The sequence below is a fragment of the Micropterus dolomieu genome, linkage group LG23 (genome assembly GCF_021292245.1).
Source record: "Micropterus dolomieu isolate WLL.071019.BEF.003 ecotype Adirondacks linkage group LG23, ASM2129224v1, whole genome shotgun sequence".
Classification (NCBI taxonomy): Eukaryota; Metazoa; Chordata; class Actinopteri; order Centrarchiformes; family Centrarchidae; genus Micropterus; species Micropterus dolomieu.
The window spans coordinates 26,206,270-26,234,200 of NC_060172.1; the positions used below are offsets into that span (position 1 = coordinate 26,206,270).

The 27,931-nt window shown below is 40.0% G+C and overlaps 1 protein-coding gene and 1 long non-coding RNA gene across 15 annotated transcripts in view; both read right to left on the bottom strand.

The window, feature by feature from the left end:
- msi2b (musashi RNA-binding protein 2b) overlaps window positions 1-27,931 on the bottom strand; it is a 256,557-nt gene that overhangs the window by 166,541 nt on the left and 62,085 nt on the right. For all 14 annotated transcript variants that reach the window (XR_006823171.1, XM_046040319.1, XM_046040314.1 and 11 more), the window contains exon 6: window positions 11,455-11,547. Coding sequence is in view for 13 of the 14 variants with exons in the window: in XM_046040319.1 (XP_045896275.1) it covers window positions 11,455-11,547 (93 nt within the window). In the remaining variant the exon portion in view is untranslated. The remainder of the gene's footprint in view (window positions 1-11,454; window positions 11,548-27,931) is intronic.
- Window positions 8,172-9,303, bottom strand: LOC123963446. The gene is made up of 2 exons (XR_006823174.1): window positions 9,059-9,303; window positions 8,172-8,913 (listed from the first exon to the last, which is right to left on the bottom strand). It is a non-coding gene; the product is annotated as an uncharacterized LOC123963446 (long non-coding RNA).

Sequence of the window (27,931 nt, forward strand, 5' to 3'; positions counted from 1 at the left end):
TGTCAAAAACAAATCACTCAAATTGATGCATATACAATATTTTATAGTTTCTTTACATTACAAATATGTTTAACATATGATCACCAAGTGACAATATTGAGGGTAGATAACAGCTATACTGACTGCAGCTATACTGCAGCTTCTACTTCCTGTTATTCTTACTCTTTTCATTGAAAGCAACTTTTTACACACACATATCCTGTCATTCGTGCAGCCAGTTGGCAGCTGGAAGACTTGCTGGCAGATGATTCAATTCAATCAACCCGTCACTTGAGCATGATACCACCTGTCCATTTTGTGTTCACCTCGTATCACATTCAAATCAAATCAAATTCAAAGCTGTTTCACATGTAATGTCTGCCTCACCTCCACAACACGGTACCAGCAGCTAACACAAACCACTATAACACTTTGCCTGGTAATGTTTTAAGATGTGATTCCAAGTCCAAATTATCCAAGTGTCCTCTGTGCTACCACTAGACAAAAAAAGGAACTGAAAAACAATCTCTGACAAATAAGTGACACTAATTTGGTCAAGCCAATTCAATGAATTTATGAAATACAATCTCTGCTGTGACAATAACCACACCAGTTGGTGTGAGTGTCAGTGAGAGGGAACATTAACATATTCCTGTCTATCATAAACACATCCAACACAGTTGGCTTCCCCTAAACCACTAGAGGGAGAAATAAGCTGTGATTTACCTCAAAAGAGAGTCAGGTATGCAATATACATGGAGAGGTTAACCTTTCAGTCAGAATTGAAATGTATATTCAATATTGTACTGACACACGCCTTTGCGGGCTACATAATTTTATTTTAGTGGGTAATTTATCTTTAAAAAGGGATGACTGCTCCTTGGTGGCTTTTACAATGTGTGTTCAGCTGGAAGAGACTGGTGCTGGGCTGGCAGTGGGCTTATCAAAAACAAGTTGAGGCAACCCTCCATGAGGCAAGACGGGGAGAGGGATAAAATCCATGTTTCTGCTCAACTAACCATCAAACCTAATTACCTGTGGATAGGACTTATGGGCCACATGTTGGGTTCAAAGTTTCCTGATCAGGAAGTGGCTTGGGAGGGAGCTTTAGAGCGTGTGTGCGTGTGTGTGTGTGTGTGTGTGTGTGTGTGCGCGCATATGAGCCTGGTCAATGTGTCCGTGACAAAAAGATTAGGCTGAGAGACGAGACTTGGTGCAAGATCTTGGCTCTGTGCCATTAGTTCAATCAAGCAGATTTATTTAGCTTTTAGACAATTCGACCAGAACCCTGAGATACCACTTCAGAAAATAAGCTAAAGATTATTCATGGCATGGCAGCTAAGATAGGGATCTGTTGTCACTCTCTAGCATCGTATGCAGTATGTCCGCTCACACACTACATTCTTCCTTTCTGAGGACTAAGCACCCTGTTCAGAAAGCGCACAGACACAAACACGAAAAGAAAAAAGAAATCACAGTAAATCAAACACAGAAGTCAGCAGAGCAAAGGAAAACATGCTAATGATTGCCACGTAGACACGCACATAAATTAGCCTAAGCATCAAACACAACTACAAAGTGCGTCACTCTAATCCCAACCTTAACCTCCCCCAGAACCTGAAGTAAATGCTTTCTGTTTTAACAACCAGAAAAATGTTTCAAGTAATTACTGATCACCTCTGTATAGAGAATCGCTGCTGACTGCTGCATTGCATTAAGTTTATCTTATCTTTGAACCCCTGCCTGATTTTATATTCCACCAGATTACATTTTCTTTATAATACATGGAATGTATACACCTCTACACTTTTTTTAATAGAAGAGGAAAAATAACACTGATACAGTTAACTTGTTTAAATTTATATCAAGGTCTACCTTATCTTCATCTCCGTCATTATCTTTCTCTTGCCCCCTCTCCCTGTGTAGAGACACATACTGGGTTATTAAACAAAAATGGCTTTCACCATCTATCGTTGATTAAAACTGATCAGCTGATACAAGGTGTGACAGAAATAACAACAATCCACTACTCTGTGGATTTCCTATTTTCACCTACATAGCTCTTGTCAGGGATTTATGGTTTAGCATGATTTTGTAACGTTACAACAAAAATAGCATTATCATCATCATTATTCTATGGTGATTTCATTTTTCCTCCCTTTTTATTTACCCATGTGTCTAGTTTCCACTAGTGAAGTTCACCTATTTTCCTGCCAGTGATATCGACAGATGCAGATACAGTATCTAAAAAGCAAATGCCTCAATAATTTTAAGAGACAGAAACTGATGCCAAACTTTGCAATTACATCCAGCTATCCTTGGTCTACAAATATACCACTCGGACCACATAAGTCCACCACAATGATTTTGGTTTTGGTTGAGGATGTTGACGTGGCCTTTGAAACAGCCTCCGGTCTCTGCTTTTTGGAATATTTCTATGAAGGATTTAGTCTCTCAGGGAGGTATCGTGGCCTTATAACTCCAAAAGAAAGCCACTCTAAGAGAGCCTTCCTAAACGAAAAACTGTACAATAAGAAAATGCTACAGACCAAAAATATATATATTTATATATTAAAATTTTGAATTAGATTTCTAAATTGCATTGATTAATGTTTTAGCCACCTTCCAACTCTTGTTACAAGTCAAATGAGTACTTTGATTAGCTCTATTAACTAAACACACGTGGATAAGTGGAATCATTTTAAACTCTTACCAGAAATGTCAGGCACATAATCAGTGGTCAGTGGAAGAGGACTGAGAGAGTTCACTGTATGTGTGTTGCCATTATAAATTAACAAATTAATTGAAACCCACAATGTGTACGCTCTTATGTATAGACACCTGTTTGAAATCCATAGATGAGCTTCTCCAGATGCGACTGTACATAACAATACACCTCATGGACCAGAATTTGTAGAAAGCTACGTGTCATCCACTTTACCATGTTTAGCTATGCTAGGGACTAGGGATGTCATGATCTCAATAACGATGAGATAGTATGCAGTTAAATTTTATATAAACATCGCCAGATCGCCAGTGGATGAAGTGAAAAAACTTTAGTGGGCCCCATACCGTTTCTCTATTGGATTTGGGTAAAATATGTTGGCAACCAATGAATGGATTGCTGCAAAATTTGGCACAGATAGTTCCCAGACGATGACTCCTAATGACTTTAGTGATCCCTGACTTTTTAGCGACATTTTGTCCAGCATGCTAACGCTGTTGACATTGGCTTTAGCATTTAGCCTGAAGCACCGCTGTGCACTGAGCTTCAAGCAAGGCTGTCTTAATTTTTTTTTAACACAGAATAAAAGCTGCCAAAATGAGCACATTTCTAAAATAAATTAGAGAAAGAAGACAAAAAAAGGTTTCTGACAAAAGAGCTGTATAAAATATAAGACAAGTAGAGCAGGTTAGAAACAAAACTGGAACCACTGCATTCACATATTTTTGCTGAAACTACATATTTCATTGCAATTACCCCATTTTGTTTGGCCTACTTACTCTGCCCCAGCTAAACATTACTGAATGTAATGAGTCTGTCACTACCAATGTTGGATTTTACAGTTGTATCGAAATGAAACCTAACAACCAATTTCTAACAACTACATCATTTAAGATTGATGATGACTTATGGCCTTAAAACTAGATAATGTAACACTTTCAGCAGACCTGAGGATATCCAGACACACATAGACACACAAGAGTGAGCAGTAAGTGTTACAGATAAGAGAAACCTTTGAGAATTCATCAGCCCTTCACATCAAACCCCAGCATACTGTGTACATTTTCATGTAAGAACATTTACCCAGTGATTTAAAGGAGGCTATGTGATGTGTGGGAGGCACTCATAGCATGAGCTGGAGCTGCCTGTGGACCTGGTCACACTGCAGTAGGTGGCTGGAGAAGCACAGGCAATGTGCTACTTAAAGTTAACACACAGTCAATCTTCTTTAATTCCCATTGTGCTACTGTATCTAATAAAAAAGGCATGCTGTCAGTGTTGTGGGATGACAGTCAATCATAGCATACTGATGGCAAATTATGCCTTCCTCATTTTTTTATTTTAATGCAAAAGTTCCTTGTCACAAAAAGCAGGCATATTAAGAGGATATTAAATCGGGCTCCAACAACAATCAGCAGTATATCTTTTTCTTTTTACATGTTTATCTAGACTGCAAATTGACAGTCAGTAGAAAAGCTCTTTTTTGTTTGTTTTTCTCTAGATAGCTTTATAGATTCGTTTTGCAAGATCCACTACTGGAGATGGTTGTCAACATTTGAAAAAAAAAAAAGGAATATTGAATTTTCTGTTTACTATACATTTCTAAATTGTGAATAAAGCGTCAGAGTTGCAGTTTGAACTCAAGCCATCACCTTGCTGTTCAGGCATTTGGGATAAATCCATCCAGGAGGACCGCACTAATACCTTTAGCAAATGTCTCAAGATGTGTGTGTCAGCTCAGATGTACAGTGAGCATTGTGCACCGTCAACATTTGAGCTGTACTGTGTCAACTGTCTGTTCTCCAGGTGGTGCTGAGTCATGGTTCATGCTCACTGGTTTCCTGGAGCTCTACAGTGGGGGGTTGTGGAGCACAGACAACTCTATGTTAAGATAAATGTCTGATAAGGATGAAAAAGGTTATTTGGGTTGAAAAGCAGTTTTACATCCTCTTTAAAAAGCCTATTAGATCAAAGTTGAAATTTGACACCATCACTTTGTTTCTCATTTCGCTGTGACATGCAGGGACACAAGGTCTGTCACTCAGAGACAGGCATCAGCTGCTGTGGACCTCACCTCAAATATGCCTGTCTCTGCAACTCTTAAAACACACACTTGAGCCACAGTAAGAAAATACATTCTATCCATCCATCTATCTATCTGAGAAGGGGGAACTATACATGTTCATGTTAGTTTTAAATCTGTAAAGAAGCTAATTAACCCTATCATTCCTAGTCCACTGCGACGGTAACTAGGGTTGTAATGCCATCTTGCATGTTGTTACGGCAGAGTTTTCCATATCCATCGATCCTTAATGGCGGAAGAGGCAGTCAAAAGTTCACTGAACAGTTTATTGGTTTTGGTAACTATTCCCATTCATGTCCGTGTGCGCATCCAAGGTACGCGATACACAGTCATACTAATGGTGTCATACTTTTCCATCTACAGGTGGCGATAATGTGCCAAGATGATCCTGCAATGTGCTAGCAAAGACAGGGACAAAGAAGACTGCAAGCTAATAAACCTGAATGTGAACAAAGCAGGGTTTAAAATACTTTGCAAATGTTTTATGAGGGAGGAAATGCACCCAATACTCAAAGATACACACAGTGTTTTTGGTGAATAACACTGAAAGCAAACTTTTGATCATTTAACAACTCAACAGGGCCCATTTAATTTCATGCTATCACATCAATTTTGAAATATCTTCATAATCTGAGACAATTTCAAGTCAACTAACAAATTCACTATAACAAAACACGTTAAAAGGCAGTTTTTTCAAAGAATACCCCTGGACCTCCCTCACATTCATATTCTACCCCACCTTTCGGGCTCCCACCCTTCATACCATTTATTATTCTCGATTCACACGGTATTTTCCCACACATGATTCCCTAAGGACTAGATTGGAGTTTGACAGGGTGAGGTGGAGGTATGGAGGTGGAGGCGTCCACCTCCACACCAGTCTGTTGGTGAGACTGCTGCAAATTACTCATGACACTTCCTCTGATGACATTTTTTCAACCTCTTCCCTGTTGAATGGCATTTGTACCCCCCCATCCATCCACCACCAACACCCTACTCCAACACACACACATTAATTCCCGCCTCTATTCGTGTAACAATAGCACAGCAGAGATTGCTGCCTCCTGCTTTCACCTGATTGACCCCTTTGAGCAGGTGCTGGATCTGATCCAATCACAGTCAATCTTCTTTAAACATTTCATTCTTTAAGCAGAACAGGGGCTCAAAATTCCATCATTCAATGACCCGATCAGTCGCCGATAACACAATCAAGCCAATCCTGGCTTATCCCGAGGGAGCCATTTCAGGAGGGACAGCTGGGAGATGAGACTACAGGCCTACAGAAAGGTGTCAATCTCCCCTGATCCACAGCTCTCTTTGTGAGCCGCCTATACTGTGCAGCATCTAGTTGTTGGAGGAGACAGTCTGATAGGTATTTCTAAGGATCAGCAATAGTCAAAAATCTATTTAATCTTTTGTTAAAGGTCTGATCCTTTACCTAAACATTCCGTAACCTGCAGTAAACACATTTGCATTAACACACATACACACGTTTGCTCTCTCATACAAAGACACACAACAAAATAATCATGTGAATAGTATAGCTAAATTCTTCAGCGGCCATTTAAAAGCTATTCTATTGGAAATGTTGCTGGGCCACTGGGCAAATAAAGGTCAAGGGGGATATGAAATAGTTTGTCTAACTGGCCCTTTCCCCCAGTGTGTCCCTGCAGCACCACAGCCGTATCCACATTCATAGCCAATTCATTTATATTGCTCTGCCCTTCTCACTGCTAGTCTCAGTCACTAACTACAAGTGACTGCAATGAGATTGAAGCCTCTGGCTAAATCTCCACTGCAAGGCACATGCTCCATCATTGCTGCTCTGATCACTCCTTATAATCACTGGAACCAGACTATATCCTCAACTGATTGGGTGAGTCGCAGCAGAGAGGAAACAATCACAGAATGTCAGCAGATGATGGACACCGCGACGCCAGAATAGCAGTGGTCACCGTGAGCTACCATGTAAATGGCATGCAAATGTGCACCTGCACTGGCTGAGGAAGTGGAATGAAGGACTGTGGCCTTTTGATTAGGCTCTTTCGCTCATATAAAGTGTATTTTTTCTGCATTAATCAGACCTGTTTGCTATTTCAGCCAATGAACATGAAGCAATTGTGTATTTCGGTTTCGCTTTCCTCAGAGCTCCATCACTTCAATCCAAAGTGCGCTTAATGTGCATCTTCACAGTTTTCAGTTCAAGCCTTCTGTATATGTTGTCATTTGTATTGTCATTCAACATAAAACTTAACTCTGCAATCAAATAGTTAAGAACAATATCAGTAAGTGTTGGTGATTTGTAATCTATGCACTTTGTAAGGGCAGATACTATAAGCAGCTCAAGACCAAGTTTCTAATGGCACAATGTAATTTTACAACATTAAGATAATGCAAAAAGGCACACTTATAATGAAGAAAAGTATCAAATATAACAGATTTTACTTGGATGGAATACCTGAAAACTTCCAATGTCGTTGAGGACTAAGCACTTACGAGGTATGCAAAATTAATTCATACAGTTTTTACAGACGTTCACACAGAGTTATTTTTCTGCCATTTACAGAATCTAAGGGCACGCAAAATGTCAGCCGTGGTATTAGATTACTAAAGCCCCAGAACAAATTTCATGCACTAACCAAGGAATCTTTTTGCTTTTGTAATTTCCACTCATCTGCTTCGTCTCAGTGAAGGTATGAGAGAAGTATGCAGATACCTGGCTTTAGGCCGGTCTCTCCTCTGTGCTCTGACATTGATCTCTTTCCATCATCTAACTCAAGCCAATATCTTTCCAATGTCCTCCAACAGGTGTCCTCACTCTTTTTATTTTTTTATAACTTTGAGATCATCGTCTCATCTTAAGACTCGAGGCTCTGCTTTGCTTGTCTAACTCAGTAGTGACGTTTGTGTGTCTACCTTTATCCCTCCTGAGCTCAGTGGCAATGAACTGGTTATGCCGCTCCTCCTCCTCCTCTTGCCATTCAGCTCCACCTCCAGGATCTGGCTCTAGACCAGTGGAGCATGAGAACCAGGACAGCCTGGACATAAAGGGATGATTGTAGCGGCCCAGTGACATGGAAGCAAGTAGCCTCTGATTAAATTAAAAAGTCAGCTTCAGGCTTGCACAGCCAGTGGACAGGAGTGCAGAAACGGAGTCACTGAGCAGGAGTTGTTTCAGCTTAGCCAAATAAGGGCACTATGAGATGCACTCAAAGCCGATTACGATAAACCAATGAGGAAGCATTAGCCACCCCAGCTAATTATGCCTTTAACTGTTGGGAGAGCTCTTTTCATGCAGGGCTCTGCTGGTACGTCACATCCAAATTCATAAGGTGTCATCACACTAACTCCCATTTTTAATCAAGTGCTTGCCTCAGTGGAACATTTTGAGGTGGTGTGTTAACAGGTGTTTCATTTATTAGAAAATAAGAGGGCATTTTATGTAATCATATAAAAAGAAAAAAAGAATACCTAAGAGATCAACATAACATGCAACACATTCCATATTTCCACATAGCACTGGTGCGGCCAGCTGAAAATAAGTAATTTTACCTTATTAACCCTCAACTTTTACATTATATGAAAACTGCACTTTTGCAGGTGTGTAGATCCTCAGACTAGTACAAAAGTCATGTTTTGCAAGAAACTGAGTCCCTATAAGCACACCTGCTGTTCTTTAGCTGCCCCTGACCTTTGACCTTTGGAAATTATACAGACCTTATGCAAAATGCTATCATCAACCCTTTTCAGTGTTTCAGATACCTGGGGGTATTTCTGAATGTTATGCAAACCAGAGACATACAAAGGCAGAGGCAGGAAGGTAAATACATTACAAAATACTTACAAATGACTGTGTGTACTGCAAACAAAACATAATCAGTTACAAACTGCAACAAACTGTCAACTGGTGTGGGCCTATGTATGAACCAATATTGTCTTTTCTTACAATGTATACATCTGAACAATGCACATAATAGCAAAAACCGCACACTGGTTCATTTGACGTTATTGCAAGACAGAAACAGCAATAGCCTCCCGTTAAAGAGTCCTTGAATATAAATGGAGGCCAGGAACTGATGATAAGATTGTCTCATTTGGCTTGCGGGGCTAAGGTGCAGTGTGCTGCCTGAAAAAAGAAAAAGAAAAGGACGGCAGGATGTGGCTACTATTAGGCAGGTAATGGGATCCATCTGAGATGCATTAGAATCAGCCAAACAGAACCACACTTCAGTTCTGTTAAAATGACTGTCACAATCACTTCAAATGCACACCTTCAGCATGTACTGTATGGCTCTGGCTGTGGAGGAGCTCCTCTGAAGTTGTGCCAGGCTCGGGCATGTGCTCTTTCCTAATGGTGACGGTTGGGAGAGTGGCAGTGAGACTGATGTGCATGAGAGCTGTCAGCCTCTCCCCATAACAAATGCCACCTCTCCCCCTGACAGAATGGAGACAGAAGGGAGGGACTGAGGTGGGAGGGAGGGGAGGTATGGAGGTTACAGACAGAACCTGTGACCCAATTGTGGCCACACCAGCTGTTTCCCCTCCACTGCCTCCCAACCACTGCCATCTCTGTAGACCACATCCTGCTAATTGGCCTATGCTGCCTAGCGTGTGCGCACACACACACACACACACACACACACACACACACACTTTTATAAATAATATTGGTGAAATGGCTTGTTCCAAGAGTGGAAAAACATTTGCTGGTGCCTTAAGCTGTAGTTGCGTGATGATTGATAAGTGCTTCAAAATATACTTCCCAGCAATACAAATGACTAGCTGCCCTGCGAGCATGCTGGCTAATGTCCCCCTTGACATGTACATAGGCAGACAGACAGACTGACACACATACTGCCACCAGGATTCTATGGAGGGTAAACTGAATTAATTGGTTTTCCCTTCTGTGGGTAAGTCCTCAGAGTGGTGTGTATATGGCAATAATGTTAGGTTGCAGTGACAGGCAGGTTATTTAATAAATCCTGGGACGTGTAAGGCAGAAAGGAAGGACACACACAAAACAGAGAGAGAACGACACCTCTTTTTGCTCTGTATCTTGTCTGCCATAGCCCACAATATCTACTCTGATTTCCTTTTTGCTGAAGACACTTGCTCATACACATGCACACACACGCACACACAACCCTAATCATGCAACCACACTTAATAGCTGACACACTCACGCATGGCGAGAGCAGTACTGCAGACACATCCAAGCATGCACAAGTAGGCTATAAAAGCACACACAGAAACATGCACAAGATCTTGCTCAATCAGTCTGATTTGTTTGTTTCCTCCTAAGCATTTGAGGATTCCTCAAGGAGGCAAAAAAACTTTGTATAATCAAGTCAATTATGTCATTCAATCAAGTCGAAAATCATTTCGAGCCCTTTCTCAGATCCATTGATTGCAAAGTCGTGCTGAATATTTGCTTGCTGTGTTCTATTGTGCAAATAAGCCATCTTTATTTGGAACGGCAGACCAGGCCATAGAGAGGTCTTTATTGCCACTTCCCCAGATAAAGAGCAAAACAAAATCCTTCACCTTTCCCGCCTTCAGTCAAGGAAATGACACAAGGCTTTACAGGACAGAGCTGGTTGCATATTGTCTCTGAACAAAAAATAACAGTTTCTATTCATTTACAACAGCTCTTTTGTTTCCTTCAGGACATGGTACATTATGTGCCCATGAAAAATCCATCCTCAGTGAAATTGTTTAAGCTCAAGGTCAAGCGCTGATGTTACAGGGACTGTATCAGCTGAAGGTGACCTTGACTGATGTGGAATATGACATGAGGGAAATGGATCTCAGCTCAGTGTGGGGAAATTATCTGTGAATTGCTGCCACTGTATCAAAGCCGGTTTGTGCGTGCACACGCTTGAGAGTGGGGTGTGTGTGTGTGTGTGTGTGTGTGTGTGTGTGTGTGTGTGTGTGTGTGTGTTTGCGCATGTCCTTGTATGAAATGGCGTGCATATATGCGCTCACTCAGCTGGGGGTATTGGTCAGAAGAACAGCATGCAGAAACTGCTGCAGCAGACAGGAACAAACAGCTGAATATGAGCCTTTGCTAAATGAAATGTGTGTGGGTTTTTTTCAGACCACATTCGAATAGTGTTGCCACAATATTGAAATCCAAACTTCGAATCCCTTATATTTATAGTTATATTTGTTTCTAATGTCATACAATAATAGATGAGAATAAAATCATACTTGGTTTTTGGTTTTTGTTTGGTTGAGCCTGCTGGTTGTCATTGCTTGTTTGCTCTGTAAGCAAAATGCATGTTGTTGACCAGGCATGGTGGGCTATGTGAATCAATCACCATACCTTCAGTTGTTTGCGTGTCACAATACAGATTTATTTGTCTTACTGTCAGGAAAGGAGCCACAAACTGGTGCCGCTGGCTTTATTCAAGGCTCAATTTATTTTGATTGTGGTAAAGATTGGTGCACTGTCCATGTGATCTTAACCACAGTGACACTGTTAGAGTGACAAGGGGTGCTGTACATTACTTATTCTTTAATAAATCAAATGATCAAATTAACATATTTCACATTATCTTAATGATCATAAGAAGTATGTCATTTGTTAAAGCATTCGCAACCAATAGTTCTGGTTATTGTGACAACACTATGCAGGGTAATAATAATAAAAAAATAACTATCTTACCTTCCCAAACTGTTCAAAATACTGCTTCACGTCCTCCACTACTGTATTGGCTGACAAGCCACCCACAAATATTTTCTTTGTTCTTGTGACCATCTGGAAAGAAAAGGGGCGAAAGGAGAAGATTAGTGATGAGGTTTCAAATGCATTGCACAACACATTTAATGAGCCTTCACAACACACTGAGTGAGCAGCACCTGTGATGGGGTGGATATAAAGGAGTGAGGATACATTGTTGCTAAACAGGAATGAATGGATTCAAAAACATTTTAACTTTAGTATTATAGCAAGGTTTTGTCAGGAAAAAAATACTCTTGAATAAAAAAAGCAGACATGACATTTCAGAATTAAATCCATTTCATCCATAAAAAGTTTCTGTTTATTGTTGCAAAACAAAAATAAAAGCAACAGAAATAATTTATGGACTTTCAAAAACAATTAATGAGCGCTAGAAGATGGAATCAGAGTGCATTAAAGCCTCATTTAGTTTCAAACAGCAAGAATATTAAGGATTATTACCCACGGCATCAAAAAGGGCATGAACATCTGCTGCAGAGAGTACATGCTAAATTTAGGAGGACAGTTTCTCAGGGAAATACAGTAACAATTCAACCACATCAGTGTCAGTGTAAAATCTGTGAGGGACTATTTCTTTTTCGCCCACAATTAAAAATTAACCAGTGAACGTGAATGAAATGGTGCACCAACATTTAACAACAGGCCAAGTCTTATCCTAAATTGAGACCTCTGGAACATCTGGTCAGCATAGGCATTGACTGTCCTTGCTGACACCTAACATTTAACGTGTAAATGAGACTTTTTATGGTTATTGCTATGGCCTGATCTGACTGATGCAGTAAGATGCTGCTCTAACACCGTGGAGAGAAGGACTTTCACCTCTGCCGGTTTCAGCCGACCTCTCGTAATGGACAGACAAAGGTGATGGCATTGCAAATGATTAGCATGTTTGAAGTTTCCTAGCCTGAGGCCATATCAACACAGTTTATGTCTGATCCACTACTCTTTGTCTTGTTATTGGGAAGCATAGGACTAATGACGTGGGATATTGATATATAATGATTAAAATTCTTAACTAGTACAATAACAGTCTAAACTAATGGTCTTACAAACTATCTAGCTGACTTCTTCTTGTGCCTGTTTGGCCAATAGGGACAGGATGAGCATACTGTAAGTTTATTGTGATTCCAAAACACCTTTTCCCATATATAATCCTTGCAGTCTCCTATAAAGTGCCAAATCCATGCTACAGATTGAGAATTTGCTGATATGATGCGGCATATAATTATGCTTGATGCACTGCTCTGTAATCTAACAAAACAAGCAAACAAAAAAGGAGCAGAAAAGACAGCAGAGAAAGTCACAGCTCTGATCTCCCTCGGCTCGCCAGAATCAAACAAAAATAAACGATGGGGGCAGGATAAACATGCTCCAGAGATGCATAGCAAACTATCAAACTATCAAGAAGGTTGACAGAGTCTACCTTGATCAAAATGCTGACCGAAACACTTTCGATTTATGAAAGAGGCTTAACACTGAGAAAAAAAGAAGCAACATTCAGCTAGAGCTGAAGTAACCATCTGTCAAGTGCTTTCCAGGTGCACACAGTCTCACAGGCACATAGCCTGCACATATGCACGCAGCCTCCCACACATGGGCCCTGTTGTTTGTTTTTTTATTTTGCTTCTGTGATTTTTCATCTTTTCCTTTTTATATTATATTGTTTTACCACACAATGAAATTAAAACAGCTTTTGTAAAAAGGTTTAAAAAAAGAAAATTGAAGCTTTAATGAATACAAAAAAACCATTGTAATACATTTTGGTGGTCAATAGTGAATTAATTAATAGTTAAGTTATAGCTCCAATTTAAAAGTGTACAGTAGGTAATGTAGGTGCTAGCAACTGCAAGATGAACACTTAATCAGAAACTACAAATACTGCCCTGGGGTCATATGTCTCCACCAACCAGGCAAGTTGCAGCCTACATCCATTTCTGTCCAGTTATATAAGTGGTAAATACTCGGAAGGAATTGAATAAAAAGTATTATGTGTATTTTTTGTTAAATTTAATCTATGACTATATTGGTTATATGATTCCAATGAACATACACTGCTGAACTGTTGTGGTATGAAATGTATTGGTTAAACAGGTACACACCTACTTGATTACTATGTAAAGATGGATTCTTATAGAGTAAAGCTACTCAAAACGTGATGCTTTTGTTTTCTCCTGGCATTTTTAGAAGCAAAAGGCACTATACGCATTGTTTGGTCCCACTCAACGTGTGTGAAATCTGGAATCGCGCCACTCATTATTAAATGGTGGCTAAAAACCCATTTTGAGGTCACAATGAACTTTGAGTCAAACATGTGACCTATTCAGTGTCCAACCGAGTGAAATCTGCTCACAATCTCCCCTTCTGTTCCTGAGTTATAGTGTTCGATAACGGCCAAACAAGGGTTTCCTCAGGACATTATGATGTCACAGTGAAGTTGCCCTTCAACCTATTGGGTAAAAATGTGATCACTTCATCATTGTATCCCAGTAAACATCTGTGTGAAATTATGTCATAATTACCGCATCAATTCCTGAGTTATTGCCAAAAACGCGTCTGTCATGGTCATTTTGAGGTCACAGCCACTTTGACCTTCAATTCATTATATATGACCAACTGTGAAATATGGTCATCGATTCTTGAGTTATGGCCAAAAACGTTTTTTGTGAGGTCACAGTGACCTCGACCTTCGACAACCAAATTCTAATCAGTTCATCCTTGTGTCCAAGTGGAAGTACTTGCCAAATTTTAAATAAATTCCTTCTATGTGTTCCCGAGATATCGTATTCACAAGAATGGGATAGACAGATGAACAACCTGAAAACATAATGCCTCCAGCCACGACGATAGCAGGCGCGGAGGAATAGAGTTAGTGGTAGATATCGCAAATGTCATTACAAACAGTCCACAAAAAACATCACTGAGCAACAAACAGTGGAGTGGTGTTAAATAGACTTTTCAAGTTCACGTATCACAAACATTTTAGACACACTAACATGGTTCTTGGTGTGATAAATTCAAGTTCACTTTGGTCCACAGTAAAATATGAAGGCATCCACATGACCCCTCAACTTTTCATCTAGCACCACCAACACGTCAACATTTCCACTTCTCCTACAGGACACGATACTCTAAATTAATGACCATATGCCCTTCATCATATTAACATGGTAAGATAAGCACATTATCATGGTAACTGTTTCATACTAATGTGCTGAACTCATGCTACCACGCTAATGATAACATGTTTAAATGCTAACCAGGTAAGATTATGTTGCATTCTAAATGTTTTGACCTACTAGTGGAAAGGATCTAAGAATAACTAAGTTGTCTCCCGTTTTCATTCATCCAACAGTTGTATTACTAGTTGTGCGATGAGCATTAGTTAATGAAGCTGCTTTTTTCCCTTACTTCTTAATGTTTGACTACTACTGGTGGACATGAACCTGCTGGGTTTAGGGTTATACACTGGCCAGGACCAAGCAGCTGCACCATTCTCTCGCCCCCCTTTCCTCTCACCCCCTCCTCCTCCCAACATCATGCCTCAGGCCTCAGAGGTTATCAGCCTTGGATGCTGCCGCCGGCAACCCCAAGCCAGACAGCTGCTGATAAACTGGCTGTGCGAGTATTTATCAACATCACTCACTTTTATCATTGCCAATCTAGGTAAGAAAAAATAAACAAGTCAATGTTCATCTCTGCTTGCCTCTCTACATCAGCTGTTTGTCCTGCTTCCCTTCTGGGCCACCCATTCCCCGGTCGTTTTTTGTTCCATCAGGCTGCTAGTTTTCAGCCTTGTCTTTATACTTTGACATGTCTGCCCAATAGCTGATGGGATTGCTTGAGTCCTGGTACAACACAATTACTTCCTCTATTTTTCTCTCCATGGTGAGAGCATTAAGCCTTGTAGCTTTATATTGTGTCCCTCTATGCCAATGGCTATATGATACCATTTGGTGCTACCATTATTTGAGATACTAGGAACAAAATGTGAGTAATTGTCTGATCTTTTTGGACGTTTGATGCATTTTAGGTAGTTATGTCCTGACTACTTAAAGAACTGCCTTTTATTTGGTTTCCATGTAAATATGCAGCAAGTGCAACAATACCATGCTGATTAGATGAAATTACTATGGAATTGCATTTAATTTGACACAGATCATTAACATTTTAAAAAAAATGCATTTAACTTGTAATCAAATGTACACACACACACATTACACAATAATAACCACTAGGGAACAGAAAATTCCCTTCACTCCATTTACGCCAACATTAGTTGTAATAATTCGGGCATGGGTAGTGTAGTATTTTAAAAGTCTTTTCCAACAACATTTCAATTCAAGCTGACAGATTGAAAAATGGACCACTCTTCAACCCAGTTTTTCCTTTAACCCAATTTTTCAAACATTCAGTTATTTTTGCACATCCCTAAGAGACAGTAAGGGGAGCTATGAATGTGCATGATTGAGTGCATGTGGGCTTACACATGAATGTGTTTCTAATTTCTTGAGTGCGCGAGGCTGTGTGTGCAAAGGGCTGCAACAATTACTGCCCTAGTGCATTACCATGGTAATAGAAGGCAGTCCGCAGATACAAACAGAGAGGCAGACAGAAATGTAAAAAGCTTCTGATGCACTCTTATCGACACCTGTTAGCAGTTTTTAACAATGACAGACAGACCAAAATGACATACCATATACCTCTTGAAAAAGTCATCAAGAAAAGGCTACAGAAGCTATCTCATGATGTCTGTCACTTAATGAAGGCTAGCTCTAAACCATTTGAATATTTCCAGAAGTTAGGAAAAGATTGGTTTAATTTTATGGCTCTTATAAACAGCCATAATGGGAGCTGCACCATCTTGATTTTAATAAAAGCCTACTCTAACAGCCATTCATTTAATAAAACTGATCTCTTGCAGATCTTGAACTCTGTATTTAGTTTGTAAAGTCAGTGCACATTCACAATCTGTTTGTTGGCAAACTGAACATTCAAGCCAAAAATAGCTGTTCCTTCAACACCAAATCACTAGAAAACACTGCTACATAATCAACATTGTAGAGCTGGTGCTGGTTCTTTAACAGCGTGTAAAGAACGTAAGCTTTTGTCAGTCTACATGTCATTTAGGCTAAATACTGTCCACAGAGTGCTTAAAACTGACTGCTTTGTCTATACACCTCAACAACAATATCCTACTCCTCGCCTGCAGCGTACACACACAGTGAGACACTTTTGGCAGTTGCTGACATCACAGTAAGTTGCCAGGAAGGATGTGGAGGCTAGCATAGTAGGAACACAATCCTGACACCTAGTAAATCCCCTGAGCTATTTAAATTAATCATATCGATCACAAAGCATTTATATTGCATAAACAGCCAAATTCACCAGTTGGACCAAAGATAGATTTAAATCTCTTCTTACACCCTGCAGTGCTTTGTGGTGCAGTTAAAGGACTTGGGGAATTGCAAAAGGCTGTCTTTATGTGTGCCTGAGTGGGACACCACAGTGCAGGCAATTGTACCTGACATGCCGCAGCCTCATTAAGATGTTAAGTTTGAGGCATGTGCAGTCTAATGCCTAAGTCTAATGTTCATGTTGAATATTCAGGATCCACCTAATCCTTTTGGTTTGGTGGGCAGGGGGGCCAAGTGTTTAGAAGTGGAACTTAAGACACAAGTGAGGGACAACAATTTGACTATGTCAGTACTGCAAATGGCCATATGTGATATTCGCATTTTTATCTTGTATCTTAAATCTCTTTAAGATCCAAAGTAACTTTAGGGGTGACTTTTTGGCAAACCTAGATAGACAGAGAAACAAACAGTGGCACAATTCCATGTAAAAACACAGACAAAATCTATGGCTACTTTAATGCACCCCACTGACTTAAGTATGCACTACAAAACTGGTGGATGCTTTAAGTGCTGAGGAAGCTGAAAAAGATAGGTCTATAGCTAATAATGCAGTATACATTATTACTATTATTTGTGGGAATTTTAGGAGTTGGACCTGTAGCAGCACATAAAATTCAACGAGCCTCTGTGTTGCACCTACAAAAAGCCATTAAGTGTTTTGAACATGCATGCAGAACTGAGACGGCAAAAACAAAGCGTGAATGTTATTAACTCCACAAGTAGGATATGAGAGGAGATGAATATACGTATTGTAAAACAATAGAAGAAATATGAGAGAAGCAGGCAGAGTGGAAGAAGAAAAAAAAACATTCAACATATTTATGCAAATCTTGGGATTTTCCACAGATACTCCAGCTCTGATGCTCCAAGCATGTTTTCTTTTAAATTCCATCCAGAAAGGCATGGCAAAGATAGACAGATGGTGAAAAGGATATTTAATGGTTTTACTGGAATAGTTGTAAACAGACACCACTTATGGTGAGAGCAGGGGAGGACGAAAACATTCATTCTTAGATTACAGATCAATGTCTTCCACCTTTCTCTATGCCATCTTTTTCTATCATGAAACTTGTATGTCCATCAGCGTTTCAATGTGGGTAAAAGTGTTTTAAGTATGCCTTACAAGGAAGGTCGTTTTCACAAGCTAAAATGGTCATTATAAAATTCAAAGACATCCAAAAACATCCATTTAATGGATGAATTACTGCTTGCAAACATTTTAACTTTTACTATTTTAATATTTACTAAGCCTGTTGCAAATTACCATCAGGGGAGCAAAATGTTGCATCTCCTCAATTTTTAAATTTAACAGGGTTTCTACAAAGACTGCAGATGTAAATGAGCCCAGACTCAGTTCATCTGATTTGCATAAAGTGCCGCAAAGTAAGATTTGATGCCGGACTGTTTTGACACGTGTTGCGCATGTCTGGAAAGCACTGGAGCACAAAAGTAAAAGTTTCTGCTGCTGAACTTGGAATATTGGTTGAAGAGAAGACACTTTTGGACCTGCAAGAGTGTATTCTTCCCACATGAAGGAGCCTATCCACGAGAAAATATTAGGTAGCCAAATGTCATCATATCAACAAAAAGATCAGTAGTGAAATGATTTAAGAAAATCAATGTCTGTGATTTATGGTGAAATATTTAAACAAAAAAATATATACACACTTAATAAGTAGATGTTACTGGCTGCTTCAATTATATTGCACTGGACTGGAGCTGCTGTGTGCCAACACGAGCCAGTAAAAACACATATTCAAGCAGGAGGCCACAGAGGGAAACCCAACGGTAAAGCTGTGTGAAAAATAACAGGTTGTTACATTGTTGCTCTTCTTATGGTGTGGGGGTGGATGAAGAGCGCTCAAGTTAAGTAACTTTATAATGTAGTTTTTAATTGTCAGGTCTCTTTCTCAGACCATCTCTCTCACTTACTGTTTTGACCTGGCTTCAGTCCCTCACCTCCCCGTGTGTATAATAAAAACAGCGCAGGCAGATTTTACACCTGCTTTTCCCAGACACCAAATTTCAGACACGGTTTCCTTTGCTGCGGTGATAAATCCGGCACAGTGGCTATTTGTATGAATTTGCGTCTCTGAACAGAGACGCCTTAAAATGCAAACTGCAGGAGATCAAACACAAAATTTACAGCAGTGTCACTTTTCTTCCATTTTACCTGTACAAATCCTCAATAGTCCTTTAGTAAATAAGGACAAATGCAATTTGACTGTTGCCTATAAAATGCTGTTAATCCTTAGTAAACATCAGCCTTTCTATTCAGAAAATCAAGGACTAGTTTTACAACGATGGATAAACACTGGAGCATCTTTATAGTTTAGATTGTACGAAATATAAATGATTAATTCTTAACGATAAATTGTACTGTTGATCTGTACAGGTCAATAAAAAAAATGCATAGCTACAAGCATATTTAAGGTTAGGACTTTGAAGAAGGCCACCCTCTGTTTAAGGCCATTCTCTGAGCCAGTTCTCAGGCAGGTCGCTGACTTCACACACCTAGCTATGATTACAAGGTGTAAGCCTTTATCATGGCCCCCACCTCTCACGCAAACAGCTGTAAACACAGAGCCCCAGACAGGGAGGAAGCAGACCGGGGATTTCGATGTCATTTCTCATACCTAAAAATAATGGGACAGATAGAAAAAAGCCATCGCACTTTGTTGTATAAGCCACAATTGTTATCGTTCTAGCAAGGGGATATAATTACTGGCATTCAGATCCCGTCTGTGGCCTTGTTCATAAGCAACCAGAAAGCACCAGAGAGCATCTGTCAATGCAATGTAGTATGATCAAAGGCCTAGACGTTGTGCAGGCACGATGTGTGCACACCTACACACACACACACACACACACACAGAGAAAACATGGTCAGTCCAGGTAAACACTGCCTCTGCTCATTTGCATCACTAGAGCTGACTCACAAAGAGAAAACACAGCCAATAAACAACAAACAACAGCACAATCACTTTTGCTTTGGAGGACGTTCTGCACAGGATGGAAAACAGAAGCAGAGCACAAGATAGTAAAGCAGGATAAGATCATCAGTGAGAGAAAGAGTGAACGCAGAGTGATTAGCAGCAGTGGTGTCTTTGTTCAGCGACAAGTTAAGGTTGAGGGGCACTGCCTGGTCCAGTTCCACTCCCCTACACGCCCTTTTAAAAAGTGGTCCAATCTCAGCTCTAGTGTGCATAAATAGATCTGTAATTGCTTATTACAATACAATTAGGGCAAAGGAGATGAGAGAAGGGAAGATGCTTAGTGCAAATGTGGAGTGACAGGCCCAAGCACCCAGACCCAGGATTACAGTAGCCATTTGCACACAGACAGAAAATGAGTGCAATAAGATATAGACAAAGAGGGAGAGAGACAGGAAGAAGGAGTTGGGGGTGTGGAAGGGCTGTCAAGCACAGGGCAGAAGCTAATGACAACTCTGGCTTCAACTTGCACAGACATCTTTGAAGCCCAGCTCTGATCAGAGCTGTGATTGCCACCGCTGCAGGGCCACCACTCCTATATTAACCTACTCTAACAGCCATTCAGTGAAAGTCACAGGCCCTTTCAAAACCTGACTTCTGCTAGAGCTAGCCATCTGTGGAATGGCCCTGTGAGACGTCCAAGATGTGAGTACGGGACGCACATGTAAGCCACACTGTTTGCATATGGCCTTGCTATAACAGTGACAGTCAGGCTGAACATGGGCCGGTTAGAGCTGATTAGCTGCACTTCCCTCCTCAACCCTCTACAGTTATGAAGATTGATAGAAGCAGCTTAGAGCACGATTATAGGGCCCAGGAGATGCATGGGCCCATACCCAAACAGCACATTCACACTGCATTCACAATGAGCACAGCATGCAATCGCTAGGCACAGGCCAGGCATTAAGCAAACGTTAAAGCAATAAGAGGCAAATAAGAGAAATGGACAATGCCAGAAGTGCTCTTAAGAGAAAATATGAATATTATGCTAATAAGATGCTTGCTTGTGGCCAAATCTGGGACATTTGAGAAAGCACGTTACGAACATTTAACACATTTTCCTAGACAATATATTGTGAACATGACCAGATATCTTAAACTTACTCCAGGGTTATGAGACACAGCATGCCTTCATGTAGCTGTGGAGGTCTATTTAGCATGCAGAGCACTGAAATGAATCTTGTTTGACATGAGCCAGTCGTGTTTTGAAATACAAAACAAAAATACTCTTTAATAATAAAATTGTCTGGGTCTTGCACATGTCTCACAAAAGTAAGACATTTTAGGGAGTTCTTGAAGGGAACACGACTAACTGGCTGTAAGACCTCCAAATTCACTGTATTCTAGTTCGATGTGATCAAAATTTAATCACCCTGTGGAGTTTTGACCACTAGAATTGTTATGAAGCAGGTACCCGTTTTGTTATTATTGTGCATGAGCACAAGAAGCATACACCTGGTTAATGCAACATTCAGTCGTTCTGCCGGTTTCATGCTATTCAGCTGACTGACAGGTGGTGGCCATAAGGTGCAAAGAAGCATATTAAAGTGCATTAAAGGGCAGAAAAGAAGAACAAGTAAACATGGATGTAAACAATGCATTTTAAAACTCTGCTTTGAAATGTTTTATGTGGAAGGAAATGCACTAAACACGCACCAGGGCACTAGCTCCATAGCTCCAAAATGACATAACTTTTCTGTTAGTAATGCAAACCTCCATATTATATTTTACTTACCTGTCACTGAAAATGTAAAGTAATTTTTGAAAACATAAAACATTTTATCAAATGTGTAATTATATATACTGAACATGGGAAGTAGATGAATCAATGAACTAATCCTGCTGACCTTTAAACCCTCAGAGGGCTGAGCAATGGTTGACGCACCGACATAGTTTGATCCTCCTTCAGTCCAGCATGACACACAGAGGACAGAGTCAGGACCCTGCAGTTGCTTTTAACTGCTATATTTGGAATTGGGCTCTGTTCTTTACACTATAGTGCCTCCCACTCTACTTTGGGTCTCTGCTGCCCTCTCCCTGTGTCTGAACTTGCACCAGGTTGAGGGTCCTACTGTATATTCAAGTCAAGTTTACTTAATTTGCATCGCTCAGTTTCACAAACAGTGGGTCAGTGGTCCTTCCAGGCCTGACCTGGCCAAAGCTTTTCAAGAAGACAATTAGAAACACTCCAAAGAAAGAATGTCTTTGCACAAAATATAAAAGTTTAAAGAAACCTCAGGAGGGGAACTAATATAAGTCTACTAAAAATAGTCGAACAAATGGGTCCTGTGGATTGAGTAAATGAAATAAGACCAATGAAAATCCATGAACAAGTCCAATATCAGTTGAAGGACATGCAGTGTAGTAGACAAGGTCAAGGACAGGTAGATTTACAGAGTACATTACAAAGTACCAAAGGAGCCGGTGGTAGAAAACATTACAAACAAAACAGCAAGTGACTGTACACAGAACAGAAACATTTTGTCTATTATAAATAATCTCACCAGCCTCAGCTGTTTGAGTGGCAGAATTTTCAATAAGATGATGTTCTTTCGCATGACCTTTGACACTGATACCAAATGTTAATTTTTGTAACAAGACCTGTCTTCGTACTGACAGTAAGCACTAGAGGGGAAAACAAATGGGATTTTAACTTCCAATTACAATAATGGCTTTTTATTACAGGCCCTCTAACTACGCACCTTACCTCCCTCCCCCACCACCTCCCTCTCTTTCTCTCTCTCTGTCACACACATACACACACACACACACACACACACACTTTGTAGGAAAACAAAGTAGCTTTGATTGACATGTTAAGAAAAGGAGATAAACAGGAAAAGGTAAGGTCACATCAAAGCAGGAATATCCATGTTTTTTTAAAGCTCTAAAACTCTGCTTTCTGATATAACACACACACACACACACACACACAGCTTTGGCTTAGAGTTAGAGCAGGTAATCCACTAATCAGAAGGTCGGTGGTTCGATCCTCGGCTCCTCTGTTCTGCATGTCGAATTGTCCTTGAGAAAGATACTGAACCCTAAATTGCTCCCAATGGCTATGCAGTCGTGTGTGTGAAGGTGTTACTTTCTGTTTCTGATGTGCAGTTTGCACCTTGAATGGCAGCCTCGGTCATCAATGTGTGTGAACAGGCTGAATTTAAAATGTAGTGTAAAGCGCTTTGAGTGGTCAGAAAACTGGAAAGGCACTATATAAGTACAGTCCATTTACCATTTACATGCAGCTACAGGTAACCCTGACATGCAGCTTCTCTGTTGTCCAACTAATTCTTCCTTTTACACAACAGTTCCCCAAAGATTACCTAGATTTCTCCTCCTGCTCCTACATCTTAAATCTTAATTTTGTTCTAATAGAAGCACACTGTCTATTCAAAGTTTGTGACCAATGTAGTAAAAGTGATGAATAGTCAACACTTAAACATTCAGGGGAAATAAAAATTATGACCCTTCAGTAGGTTTTCATATTCATTAACAACAACTACTTGTAGGATGAATTAAGTCTGCCCATTTCAGTTGATTAAATCCGGCATCCATCTTACATACACTACAACAGCTACGTTTTCTTCAAATATCTTTCAAACGTTCTCACCCTTCTTTTGATGTACGACTCAGAAGGCCGTGCAATAATGCATGGCTGGTTGCACGGAGCGAATCGTCAGAGAGATGAGAGCACTGACAACACCTGTTGGATAGATTAGGGAGATAGAACAAAGCTCGACCAAAATCTTGACATTGTACTTTGAACTTTTCTCTCGGCTATCATTGAATTCCTTCAGGACTGCCTGTTTTCAACAGCCTCACCCAAAAACACCTGGTTGCCATGGGAGCAACAAACTATTTAGATGCTATAAATAATCAAAACATATTGTTCAGTGTTGAATACAGGATTATTTTAGGGAAATTGAATTAATGCTAGAGATGAAAGGATTAGTTGATTAATGTAGTCATCAATTGACAGACAATTTGTCAGTAATTATTTTTGATAATCAATTAATCAGTTGAATCACTTTTCAAGCAAATACGCAACATGGTACCAGCATTTTAAATGTGATTATGTTCTGCTCTGTTTTATATCCTTAAAAGGGGAATATCTTTTAAACAAGCAATATGAATGTCACCTTGGGCACTGGAAAATGGGCATTTTTCACAAGTGTCTATCATTTTAGAGACAAAAAGACAAATCGATTAATCCGGGAAATAACAGCAGATTAATCAACGATAAAAACAATGATTGGTTGCAGCCCTAATTAATTATGTAACCATGTAAATGCTTTAAGCAGACTTTTACTCAAACTGGCATTAGCACCATTGTTGTCTAAATATAAATGCAGCCACATATAACTAACTGAACTCAACCTTGTTAATCATTTATAAGTAAACAAACTCCAGGCAACTGCCAAGATGATGGAAACGCAATTCATTGTACTACAAAGTTAATTATGTGGATCATTGTGTTCTAAAAATAAACTAAGTGTGAATCATTATGACTGGCTACCAAGGTCATCAGGCATTCAGTATCTTCAGGAACATGAATTCAACTTGCTGTTAGCGGCATCTCGGGTGTTTATACATTTATGTTTGCCTCAAGGACGAGTGAGTTTTCTCTAAGGAGGAAGCCAGTCAGGACTCCCCTCTCTATTAAAAAAGTCGGTGCACCATGGTGTGGTCTGCACTTTGTGTCACATTTTATAGGCAATCACAGTTGGTCGTTTTAGCTTATTATTTTATTTTTTATCTATTGACCATTTGAGCTATTTGTTTATATTCACACAAACGGAATAACATACATTTATGTCATACCACTTCACATTTCTCTATTTATTTATCATGCATATTTAGAAACTCCTGCATTTATGTTCCAAATACTTACATACTACCTATTTCAATTATCTTTGACATTGAGAACTATAAACTGCAGTCCAAGGACAAATGCATACAAAGATACACAGCCTCTAGCAAAGTAAAATAAATTGACATGATTTACTAAGCTTCTTTAAAACTTTTGGCTTATCGTATTAATCTGCTCAAGTACTGGACACCTTACAAAGAAACATTGTGTGCACAGTGTATAGTAATGCTTTATTACATTTTTGGCTAGTAATTACTAAACCAGTACATACAAATACAAACACACCAATCCAATCCAATGCTGTGTATTCAAGAAAAGTCACCCAAAAACAACTTACAACCATGCCTTTAATATAGGCGCTTCATTTATATTAACAATTATTTACTGAAATAAAGCAAGCAGAGAGTAAATTATACTATTATTATTATCATAAACTAATAACAATGATACAGCTTTTATACAAATAAACATTACAAAATAGAAGATCAGTAGCACCTCCAGGACTGTACCTCATGTGCTCTGTCAATGCATTTTTGACAGTGTTTTTAGTCATCCTAGACAATGGTTGTGGTCTACTTAATTGATGTAATTAATGTTCATCATGGTGAGTGTTTGCTGAACGACTTCTAAACCCTGAGCCTCTCGGCTGCTCTCAGGAGGAGAATTGGGTGAGCATGAAGCACTCGAGTTTTTTGTCATGCTTCACAGGAACCTAGAAATGAGTGGAATAATTCTTAGCTCTTAAGCGTGCTCAGAAGAGCTCAGCAGCGGGGCTCAACTAAGTCATTCTCCATGGCGTGGATAGCTCCCAGGCAGTCCTGACTGTCCAGCGTCCAGTTACCTGGATACACATCCACTCACCCCACAATACACAATCATTTAGCGGTAGGTGATGCATGGTAGAGCAAGCACAATGATCCTGACTAGATGTCAGGTAAAAGGGGACTGTTTACACTCTGTTGCACTGTGGCTGTCTGTGTGTGGTGATGCTGCAATGCCTTGTACTGTCCTTGATGCACCTGGGTAGTGCTGTCTGTAGGTGATTGGAGTAAAGCAGAAGAGGAGGAGATATAGAAAAGCCGGGAGGAGGAGGGGGGAGTAAAATTTTACTTTGTGTGGAATAAGATATTTTGTTCTCTCATCTCTGGAATTATATAAACTGCTTGTGGCTAGTGGAGGCCTCAGCTGCGGTGAAAAGAACTGCCTCACTCCCTAACAATCTATTCCACATCTCCAAATCTTCCATCTCTGCCCCTAAGCAGTGGTAGAAACAAACATAAACCTCTTCCTCTCCACTCTTTGTCTGTATTTCATTTCCTCTGAGGAAGAGAGCTCCCCTAAAATATTCAGCCACTTTAAAGTGGCATGTCACACTGACCAGGCTATCTGCTTTGATGAGCTCTAGTCCTAATCCTTCAATGATACATCTTCTTCCAGCTCCATAATTCAAGTGAGGTACCCTACAGAATAGTTATTGGTTGAGGAGTCTGTGGGAAAAAAGGAATTGTTGGGTTTCCAAGAAGCTCTTACACATCAGGGGTATAAATGGAGCGGTGTGACACTATGGTCAAATGGATTTCGGCACACAGTCCACACACACCCTTAACATGCTGCTGGGCTACAATCTCAGCCCCCAGCCTTGGCTCAGCCCACCTGCCCCACCTACAGTGTAATTCACTCTCCAGCTAAAGCTGGGTAGTAGGCCTGACCCCCACAGCTCTGGCCGTCACTTACTGCTGACCTCCAGCAAGGTGCCAATGAAACATGTCCATTGAGTGGAGAGCAGAACAAACTGCCTCACCTGGTCCCTGCTGACAGCTCAGCATTTTAAAGAGCAGTAACGGATCAACACAGGTTCACAGCCCCACAGCCAGGCTGCCTTGCCGCTGGCCTGAGAAATGCACTGCAGCAAATACCTGCATGGAGAGGACGAGGGGGGTTAATTTTGTTGCTTGAAAGATATTAAACCAGTCAAAATACTGATTTACTGGCAAATTCTACAAAAGAGAGCGAGAGAGAGAATGGTAATTAATACTGGCAAATATGGCAGCCAGAAAAGGCCCAAATCTTTTTGACATAATATTTTGGACAAGTGATAAAACTATAGAATTCAACAGGGACTCTCTCCATACACTGCCCACTGCACTTGTAGCTGCAAACTGTGTATAACATTAATTTTAATGCATTACCATTGTTTAATTAAGATGTTTCCCAGCAAGTAAATGTAATAGGGCTTGAGCAATTTTTGCTCAATGCTTTAAGTGAACTCTCACCAATCTATTGTTCTGGCTAGCATAGTAGCTAACAATTGTCTTCTTACACATCCCGCAGCCACACAGGGATATTGACATCCCTTTGGCCTCCTTTCTCTGGCCATCTGTTGCATTTAAGTTTAACATCGTTCTTCATCACTCATCTGCCTACACTTGTACTGTGCATGTTGCCGTTTACTTTGCAATGACTCCCGGTCTGTTTTCCACCGCCACACTCCCGTGTTACATTCGGTATCAGTCCCAGCTCGTTACTGGTGCATGCAAAAAAAAAAAAAAAAACTGGTCTGATGCGTCGTCTGTATTTATTTATTCTTACGCCAAATCTTCTGTAACTACAGAATAGACCGGATCATCAGCGTTAACAACCCCTTCACGTAACTGGGAATCTAATTTTAAAATATTGCAAAACAGAGCTCAGAATAGGTGTATGTGTGACTTTGTGATAAATGATTCAGGATGAGTGCATCATCCAACTTTGAGAAAAAAGGGTGTTAATTCAAAGTGATATACAAAATTTATATTTTTTATATACACTTGTTGGCTTAAAAATCAAATCAACTTTCCTGAGTCACTTCATAAAAAGTAGTTTTTAATTCTAGAAAATAAGTGTGCTACAACTAAGATTACAAAAATAGGAACAAAGTGCGCATTTTTGTTCTTGCAAGAACAAGACAGACTGCCTCTTCTGAGTGTTTCAGTCATTAAAATGATTTTTTTTTTTTTTTTTTTTTTTTTTTTACAGAGCTGAGATCCAGTAATATTTAAACAAATGAGAATAAAGCCTCAATTTTACAGGGTCATAAAAGCTTATTAGAGCGTTACCACAGCGCCCCTCTGCTCTTTCATTCT